The following is a 10397-nucleotide window of genomic DNA, read 5'->3' as shown; positions in this document are numbered from 1 at the left end:
AGCGTGGCAATGGACCTGGCAGAGAGCAGTAGGGTTTCAGACACGCCTGTGGTAAGGAGGCGCTGAGAGCGTCAGAGGGAAAGGGGTTCACCTTTAGTCCTGGCATCCAGGAAACCAGTGACAAAGAGAAGGAACAGGCATAAAAAGTACAGGAAAGGGAAAAAAAAAAGATTATGTGAATCCATAGGAAAAGGGAAATTATTTCCCTCTTGCTTAAAGTTTTCAAGAGAGTCTCAACCACCTGGCTCTTCTAGGAGCAAAATAAACCGCCGTCAAGTGGAAAATCCAGGAGATGCGGTGGTTTGATACTCTCTCCGTCGCTCTAGGCTCAGAGTTTAATCTACCTTTTCACATCTGACACGCGAGGTGAATCCAACACAGACCAGAAAACACCTCAGAGGGAAATTATTTGAGGATGAATTGTGGTGGCATAAATAATCAGCTTTACAGTGGATGTTTCAGTGCAAGTCGAGGAATTTCAGTGGTTTCAAAATTCAGCTTTCAGTTGCGAGAGTGTGAAATGTCAGAGTAAAAAGAGAAAAAGTGATTTATGATATCAAAGCAGCATTGTATGAAAGAGATTAATCCTGCCTGAAACTTCAGCCAAATTAATGGATGGATGTTTCTGTGTCTGCCATAGCGTAAGACACTAGAGGCAAGAAAGTCTACAGCTACAACATGGGGAATAACAAAGAAAAACGTAACACGAAAGAAGGCAGACGGAACCGGCTTCTGCCTTTTCATTAACAGGGACCTAACTTTGCTTTCGGAGCTGTACTCCAACCCGGGCTCCCGCTAACACTCGGCACCGACAGGGAGAAGAGGCGAAAGGACAGGCCCGCGGGTCGTGCTGATTGAATCACGTCGGTTTTCAGCGCAGAACTTGTCTGCGCTGAAAAAAATGCCACATTTTCTTGAGGCTACGCCAGGTAAAACCCACTGTGAAGAGAGACTTGAGCTTATAATCGGTGAGAGAAAATTCCCACCTTGTAAGTTATCTTGCAATAAAATTGAATTTATTTTTATACAAGAATAACTGGTATATATTACTTGCCATAACGGAGGAAATTCAGGGCTTTTGGTTTTAGAATAAGGCTCTTTTTGGCAAGTGTGACGTTCAGACTAGACCGCGCAGGCCCTTTCTGAACCGAGGTTTTATTAGTCTGACTACACTTTGCATTTGTGCACGTGGAAGAGGTCTTCTAGGCTAAACCTTGCCACAAGTTCCCTACGGAGGCACCAGATATGATGGGCAAGATTGGAGGGAGGGACCGTATTCCCAAAATACTCACCAAATACTACACAAAACAAAACGCTAGGTAACCAAAACCCGCTTTTCATAACAAAACCACATTTCAGTGTGTAGCAGGTAAGGGAAAGGAAAGCAAACAGAAATACCAGCCACGGCGGGGGGAAAAAACAACCAAACCAAAGGAGAAAATTGCATAAAGCACGAAAGCAAAAAGGTATTCAACCACGTCCGCTCCATACAATATTCAGAGAGTGGGAGAACCGGCACACGCTCCCTCCACAGAGACGAGGAGTCGGGGAGCTTCCTACTTTTATATTAATTATGCTCTTTCGCTTTTGGCGACAAGGACGAACGCCTGTAACCTGCATCCCACATAGCACGATGCGTGCTCCCACCAGCAGCTAGCCGAGATCTCTGTGCTGATGAAACTGCTGCATTTATCTGCTCTGTTAGTGACTGTGAAGGGTAATTCAGTGCCAAACTACCCAAATTTCTCCGTGGATAGCTCTGCTATCTGAGGCAGGGTGGGTATTCAACCCAGATGCAAGTAGTTTTAGCTACCCTCAGAGAAGTATCTTGATGAAAAACTCTCCTGAATGTACTAGAAAAGCATCTTTCTGCTCCATCAGAGGCAGCAGATGAGAGCCAGGGTTCGTGGCTGGTGCCCGGGCACCCTGCGCCCCAGCACCTGGCCACCTCGCAGGGTACCTCCGTACACAGAGGACTTTTTCTCCCCCAAAAATCACGTATACGGCTTCCTCTATGTGATCAGCCGTTGTGTAAATAGCAAAACACAGGGGATGCAAAGCTGCCCTAAGCCTTGCGTGGTGCCCGCAGCGCAGGACAGCGTGCGGCGGCTTTGCCCTCTGCTGGCCAGAGCCTCCGTGGGGTCCCCGGGCGGGCAGGAGCCCCCCAGCCCCACGGCCACCCCCCGGGGCTGCCACCCCTGCCCACGGCCTTCCCCAGGCCAGCGAACAGCAAGAGGCTCGGCGAGACATCCGCTAGTGGGTAGCGGCCCCTCACTGGGAGCGGCCGTACCTAAAAGTCTAGAAAAAGAGTAGAATAAAAACCACTAAATTTGATGGAGCTGCAGCCCCTGCCTCAGCCCTGGCAAAGGTGGGAGAGAAATGGGGTAGGTGAAATGACCTTAAGTAAAAGCACACCACGCTGGGGAGGCTTTTCCCGTCAGACTCATCACGCTCCTCGCTTTATTCCAGGTCCTCTCTTTTGCACAAATCGTTAGGATTGACCGCTGTAATTAGAGATTTGCAGACGGCGTTACCGCCGAGGGGTGCGCACAGGTTGGGAACAGAAACCCCGCTGCCGAAACGCAGGCAGCCCTCCTGCCCACGCGGCCGCCGTCTGCTTTCAAGTGCCAGGGCTGGTTTGTCCCTTCCCTTTTACCTTTCTCCCACTTCTTTTCACCCTTGGCTGTTTGTTTGGTTCCACACAAAATGCCGTCAGGCAATAAAACCTCAGCGGTGATGAGCGAGGGTTTATCCAGCCCCAAACGAGTCACCTTGGCAACGGCAAGCAAAGCTCTCCCATATTCTCCCGCCGTCGTCTTCTCCTGGTTGTGCAGCGATTTGGCGCGACTCGGGTAACAGCTACGCATGCTAAGCATGCCGTCAGCACCGGTGCCAGCAAACGGAGGCGTGAATAGGAGAGCTGGCCCGGCTCCGCTTGTAAACTCACAACAAGCTGTGGGTTGCCATGCTCCCCGGAGAATCGCCTGGCCTCCCGGCGCTGGCAGGTTTAAAGGGTTCGCCTACCGCTCCAACAGCGACCGCTCGCTTTGATGGCAAGTCCAAGAGTTCTCCGACACTTCTAGCTCCATGACCCTTTGAAGACGAAGACGCAATGAGAAGATCTGTATGCTTGGTTTAATTATGTGTTCAACCAGTACCTGACCATCCATTTCAGACACGGTGACTTTCTGCAAAGCCCAAGTCCTGCGCTACGCAGCGAGTGCTCGTTTGCAGCACTTCTGGTTAATGCCTGACAACGTACGCCCAGCGTGGGTGCTTCGGCCGCGCACTTTGGGTGGTCTTACACATCACGTCTTCCTCAGCAATGAAGTCAGCTTAAAATTTCCCACCGTTATTTGTCCAGATCCTTGGAATCGTGGACTTTACAGCAGGCTCCCAGGGACTGCGGGACAGCAGGGGCAGGCACGAGCGGCCCCCGGTGAGAGACCCGACAAACCCTCGGCCAGTGTTGCCGCCCAAGACAGGCTGATAATCCCATCTTCACAACACAACGAGAAGCAGCTAGAATTGGTTTTTTTTTTTCCTTTGTAAAATTAATCAAGTATGTTCTCCCAGCCATTTCTCTAACACACTGACAAAACACCTACCGGCCTATTTAAAAAGTAAAGGTAAAAAACCCAAACATGACAGCTGTGCGCTTGCATTTCAAATAAATGCTCTTCAATACTTGCAGGACCAAACTCCCAACCTGCTGCAAGAGAAGGAAACGCAGTCGGAATGTAATGCCTTAATACCACCGGTACGAATCTAACTAGCCGACGCCCCCGACGTCCCGGGTAAGCAAGCCACAGTCCTCCGTTACAGAGCCACAGCTGACATGAAGAAAGCGCATTTAATGCTAGGAGGAACGTTTTACTTTTGGTCGAGAGCAACTTCCTTAACACCATCCGCAGACACTTAATCACTGCTAGGTAAGATAACCATATTACTTCCCCACTCAGGCACATTTCAAAGTCACCCAAGCATACCTTATCTAATTATTTTTTACAGCATTACGCAGCATTATTCCCATGATTTAATCCCGTCTGAGATCATTAGACACTATGGTACCGTAAGCAAGCAATTACGACACTGACCTGTGTTCTAGGGGACCAGGCAAGTGCCTTTGTCATCTATCAGAGGGTAATTTTCTAATTTGATTTAGAGCCTCTCTAGAAAAAAAGATAATTTCCTTACCTGCTAGCTTTCAAGGACTGCTTTAAAGTCTGATTTAAACTAGGATACACGGTACCTCTTTGGAGAGAAAAAAACCAAAACCCAAACCAAAGAAACCCATACAGAACACCAGCACCAGCTGTGTAAGATAAACCAGGTAGAACAGGCAATGTTAAATCAGACTGGGTCAGATAGATAGTAAAAAAGCGAAAGAATTAAGAGTTCACGAAGAGAAGGACGTAGTCTTTGGGAATATGGCATGTCAACAGAGCAGGCAGATAAAGGTTTGGGAAGTTTTTTTTCCCCCCTGACTTTTTGCTTGCTCCAGGTGACAGTAAGATTGAGGACAGTCGAACAGGAGACTTACAAATCAACGCAAGGTGCAAAACCAAAGGCAGGGGAGCTTTTCTTCGCCGGAGGGGCAGGTAGGAAGGGCAACAGGGTACAAGCATCAGGCCGTGAGCGGGGTACTGCACTGGCTGCGGCCCGCCGGCTACCGAGAACCCGCAGGCCCAGTCATCGCGGAGCGTCAGGCTGCTGCTTCTGAGCACGGGTGTTTTACGAAAACCACGTCCTCCCTTCCAGCATTTTTACTGCACAAACGCGGCGGGTGGGAGGCAGTCACACAATGGGAGGCACCTATCTGAAGGTGCGGGTGGCGCGAGTGTCCCTGCGAGATGTGCAGCAGCTCTGCGGCTGAGAGCGAGGAGGCCCTGCTGCTCTCTTTCGGCAGCGTTCAGGTCCTCCACTTGCTCATTAAAAATGACTCTTCGTTGCCATCACACCAACCACTGCACACCTCCATTCCCATCCTCCTCCTCCTCGCTTCGGAGCTCTTCGTCTGTACAAAGGCCAACGCAACGGAGCCCAGGTCCCCGGCAGCAAGTCGGCACCACTAACGTAACCGCAACAGCCCTCGCTAAAAGGCAACGGTACTCACGAGGCCAATCTCTAAACTTGGAAATGCCGCATCAGAGGAGAAATCGAAGAGGCCTTCGGGAGGACGAGATCACAGACGACAAGATCTACAATCATCAAACGTTACTCTTATTTTTTTTAAAAACACAGAGCGCTCTTTTTAATCGAAGACCCAAATGACAAACATTCTGCTGGCACCAAAGGCCTCGCGTAGGTCGGAGTTACAGTCCTGCTGCTGCCATGCAGAGCTTGCAACTAGTGGGAGAGAAGTAAAAATAAGAGCGCTAAAAATAATTTCAGATTCGGCCCTCTGCTGGGTGATGAAGAGCAGAATCAATGCTGTTTTTGGCTCCAGGCAGATTTATGTGTAATGATGTTCTTTCAAAACACTCAACAGTCAAGGGAGACAGAAAAATCAGCAAAAACAAATCAGCAGTCCAGGGTTATGAATTCCTATAATTTTACACTATCCTGAATTTTTAAATAAAATGCGGAATTTCTTTTGGGGGGAAAAAAAAAAATAAAAAAAGGGAAAAAGGTCACTGTTGGAAGATCCTAGGAGTGGATGAACCTAGTGAAAAACCAGAGACGAGAAAATTTAATTGTAAGCAACAACCCAAACCACTGGAGGTAAATGTGCCAAACTCCGCTACAGGTCAAACGTGAAGTACCTTTAGGGATGCGACTCTTGGGATGGTAAAACTCAACAGACGGACTCGTCCTCTTAGCATATGTCGATGGGGAGGGAGAACAGCAGCAGATATTAACTGTCATGTGTGCTTAAAGGCAAAAAAACCATAAACCATTCTGGCATACTTAAGAATCCAAATGGCTTTTGTGAAAGCACACAGACCATACTCTCCGTACGTGACTTCTGAAGTAAGTGGCAAAAATTCTATTACCTGCTTCTTTAGAAAGAGCTAAAGAGCACCCTCCCCTGCTGAAGCAGATTTCCGCACTAGTTTGAAAAAGGAGAAAAAGAAAACTGATGTTTAATTGTAAATACCTAACCTACATAAATATGGGAAGGAACAGAAGGGTGACTTCTCTTGCTATGTGTTCAAGTCAGGAGTTATTAATAAAAGAGCAAGACTCCAAAACTTATGCTTTTGCAATTCTGCTGCATCTCCACAAAACATAAAAAGTCTGAATCATTTACGATCTGAATTATTATTAACATGGTTTTATTTTTGACTTAAATGAATTTTGGCAGAAAAATCCAAAACATTTTACCTCGAGTCGGCTGTTGGGTTTTTTCCCCTTCACATCACAGAAATGGGTAAAAAAAAAAATCCTGTCTGTCAGGTAGGATGCCTCCAAGACATTCAGTGATCAATTCTTTTCATAGCTCGGTATCTCAGTCCTCTCTACTGCATCATCAAAAATCTTACCCACCTAGTATAACAGAGGAGTGGAACGTTAAATAACAATTAAAAAAAAAAAATCCTCCAACTGCACTAAACGTCTGAATGCTGCTGAAGTCCACACACAGCGCCTGGCGTACAGGTTAGTTCCGAGCCTTCCCCCCCAGTCCCCTGGGAGGAATTGTCCTTACGCCATTTCCAAGAACCATTAGCAAGCTCTTCCCCTCCACCCCCAAAAGTTTGTCTCTTATCTTGCGCTCTTCCCCCCTCTGTACTTCTGCGATCTTTAGTTTGATCACCGCTGTACCCTCTCCGCTGAGCTGGGGCAATCCTCTCCAATCGCCGGCTCCCGCCCGAGGAGCGGGATGCCGTCCGCTGGTGGCATCCGATTGATGAGCATCGATCCCACTCTTGGGGGAGCGAAGGACGGACGCTCGTGGTACCTGAGCCTAGGGACCGTACAAATAAACAGTTCCCACTGCTGCGACTTTAGGCTGCGTCGTAAGTAGCAGCACATAAATGGTGCTCCGTAACCATTCCTCTGCTCTTACTGTGCTGCTTCTCTACTTTACTCGTATCTTGGATAGTTTGACTACAGTTAATACGCTTTGGTATAATCTCTTGAAAAGCATTTTTTCCTATTTTTTTTTCCCTCCTTTGCCTCCTGTTCTCGCTGGCTCCAAAGCCACCGTGGGTATTACACCCACACCACCTCCAAGCTTTCAGCGGAAATAATGCAGATTCTTTTCTCAGATAGCAAAAATACAGCAGTGTCACCAAACTTTATTATAATACGTATCATTAAAATACCTAGACTGCTCCAGTAATTTGATAGCATAGGATTTAAAACAGTTAACCTATCTTACCAGCAAAATCTATAGCTGCAAAAACACCTAGAGTGTCATTGACACAGTTTCCTTCCAGAGGCTCTGATGGTATTTTAGGTATGTACTTCCAGCTTCAAAATAACTTGTTCATCCTTCTATTTATAAGGAGGTTTCACATTTTATAAACCAATGTGTTAGCGTCTTATTTGCCCTGCAATAAAATTCACTGAAACCATCTCACAAATAAAGCTGTGAATTTATCTTCACATTAACGGGGAGAGCCTTAAAAGTAGACTTAGTCATACAGAAGTTCAACCTTTTATATCATTCCAATTTTATGTTTAGGTTTTTGGGGTTTTTTTGTAATATTGCCAGCCTATAATGAACTACTTCAAAGCGCATTAAGATCACCATCTGAACTTGTCAACTACACAACTGTAACACTTATCTGTAAGTGAGAATTAATTCTGCAGCTAGAGTTACCAGATGTAACAAACAAAGGTTTTCTTATTTCTTCCCCCGAAGATTCTTCTAAAAAAAAAAAAAAAAAAAAAGTCTGAATTCAGTTTAGTGTGCACTTCATGCGAGCAAATTTTCTTCCAGAGTTCTCAACGACAGCTTTTCTAACAGTCCTAGCCACTTTAGAACACACGGAAGATGATACAGTCATTCCACTGTATTTTTGAGCAGTCTGATGGACTAAACACAGGCCTAGAGGGGTTTATTCAGCGTGAACCAGTTTTATTTTTTATAGTGTCATAACGCAGACTGAAGAATTAGAGATGCACAACTGAAAATTTCTCAAGCATTTTATTTCATAACCTAGTGTATAAAACTTCAACATACAAAAAAAAACCACCAAACAAAACCCGAAGTGAACTAAAGCAAGACCTCTTAATACATTTTTTTCCAGAAAGCTTTACCTAAAGGCTCAGAAGCAGTAAACATTCAGCCTATTTAAAAATGGGATTCAGAACAATCTTCACACTTGCAGTCTGCAGAATTATGACTCAAACGGACCAGGTTTTGATGCCTTCTTAAAAACGGTTTAGTTGCCGTAAGCAGTGGCGTTTGTGGGGTTTGTTTTCGATGGTTATTTTTTTAAATACCTAGTTCACTTTCAAGATCACAGTCAGTCTTGGTTAGTTATCTTCAGTGAAGCGAATATGTTTACTTGTTTGTTGAGTCTTTTCAAGTCTCATTCTTTCAGCTTTAGCAATCAACTGCAAACAGGAAAAATATTGCAGAAAAGATTAGAGGAAAACGATAGCGTTATGATTTTATCTCACAGTCATCAATGTACTGTTCACTGATTTTCCCAACTTTGTAAGAAAAAGCTAAACTTGGAGCAGCTGAGCTAACCTGTACATCAGACCAAAAAGCAGTTAAAGCAGCCCTGATATAATTTATTTCAGTATTGCCTCACAACCATCAAAAGTAGTAAGGCATCTTTTCAATCTCTGGACAGTGCAGCATCTTTCATTCCATCCCTTCTTCCTCCTAACATGGTTGAAGAGAACAAAATTACAACTTCAAAAGTCCCAAAACACAGTCTCATACAGGAAGTTAAAAAAACCCTACCCTTTTATTGGATTCATGCTGTTAACTGATGTAAGAAAAACAAGGTCAGACCACAAAAAATGCCTTAGGAACACTGTGTCATTTTGTACACTCAGTAGCAGGGAAACCAAGCCGCTGAAATCCAGATGGGGACCATCCTTCAGGCTGGGAAAACGGCGCAATACATGTCACAACCCTGCTGAGAATTGATCTCGAGAAATAACGGTGCGGTCTGGAGGAACACTGATGCTAGGAATCCCGAACTCAAACCCTGCCTGACCAGGGATTTGTTTCTTTTCAGTTGCATCTTAGGGAGATTGCCTGAATTCCCAGGGTACCTGGCTAGCTGCTCCCAGTACGGAGGTATGAGAAATGCTCCTGTGGAACATCACTACCCTGCTAATTTTCAGCCTCTGTGTACTGTGTCTTCAGGCAGAAAACAAAACACTGAGAACAACGCTAAAAGCACACTTGTTTTTAAAGCATCCATACTAGAACATTTGCAGAGATTTAGCCACAGTTCCGCAACAAAGTCATACCAATACCCAACGCAAAGGTACGAGCTTTGATACTGTGATGCCCCACCAAGATTCCTTAACTGTAAGCAAGAGCTCAGGAGATAATTGTTACATGAATAAGATAAAATAAAAAACCAAAATCAAAATGCAAGGCACAAGACAGGCTGCCTAAACTGACTAAAAAGCGAGATAGCAGGAAACTCTTGTGAATCTAGGCACAATGCACCAGCATAAATCCACATTAACTTATCTGATGGAGACTCCTAAAACACATTAGCTGGTGCTGAGGTAAAGGGGCACTTGCTCACCAGGCAGCCCAGTGAAGAGCCCGCTAGATTAGAGAAGTTTCACACAGAAATCTAATTATTTACTATTTATCCACATGACTCTGGTCACAGCTATGTCCTGCAGGCATTGCGTCTTGCAGACAGCATGGGAGTGCAAGGTACGCTGCCACACTGATTCTGGCAGCCAGGAATTACGCCCTGCACTGATGCTGCGCGGATGGATTGTTCGCTGTGCTGCAGTGCAATTACACTACCACAGTTTTACTGGTCCTCCCGCGCCTCCCAGTATTTAACTTGCTTGCAATCCTTAACATGTTCTCAACAGCACCAGACCGTAAGTTCTGGCAGATGACTTTCTCAACTGTTCTCCAGAAATAAAATTGGTCTAAAGTTGTAAGGAAGAGTTACTTTTCCTCTCTGGTATCTGAAAAATGGATTAGAAGAGTTAAGCTCTAAGAAGAAGTGAGGAGTGCAGTGGCTCATTCATTCAACATGTGGGATGGAGAATTACAAACACTGGAAGGGAAGCTTTAAGATGTGAACTGCCCAGTTCATATTGGTGAGTGCTTCTATACCAGCACCTCAGAGCTGGAGAGTTTGCACGAGGCCTCAAGGATTCCCATTTTCAGCTAATCAATCCAGCATCAGCACCACTATTCCTGTCTCCAAAGAGGCACCCAGCCCTTCCACAGTTACCAGCTTCAGAGAACCAGGGAAAGGGGCTTATTATTGCGGGGAGTGGGACCC

General features: G+C 45.7%; 1 protein-coding gene across 4 annotated transcripts in view; it reads right to left on the bottom strand.

Annotated features, from left to right (window-relative positions):
* Positions 1–7094: 7094 nt before the first annotated feature.
* LARP7 (La ribonucleoprotein 7, transcriptional regulator) overlaps positions 7095–10397 on the bottom strand; it is a 29890-nt gene continuing 26587 nt past the window's right edge. For 2 of the 4 annotated variants that reach the window (XR_014228490.1, XR_014228491.1), the window contains exons 13-14: positions 8209–8508; positions 7095–7816 (exon numbers count right to left, since the gene is read on the bottom strand). Coding sequence is in view for 2 of the 4 variants with exons in the window: in XM_082315104.1 (XP_082171230.1) it covers positions 8428–8508 (81 nt within the window). In the remaining 2 variants the exon portion in view is untranslated. Of the gene's footprint in view, positions 7817–8079; positions 8509–10397 lie in introns of those variants that run through there. The other 2 variants (XM_082315104.1, XM_082315103.1) reach the window with 2 other exon arrangements.

This window comes from Platalea leucorodia (genome assembly GCF_965183815.1).
Source record: "Platalea leucorodia genome assembly, chromosome: 6".
In the NCBI taxonomy this organism is placed as follows: domain Eukaryota; kingdom Metazoa; phylum Chordata; class Aves; order Pelecaniformes; family Threskiornithidae; genus Platalea; species Platalea leucorodia.
This window is presented reverse-complemented; position numbering and strand designations above follow the sequence as displayed.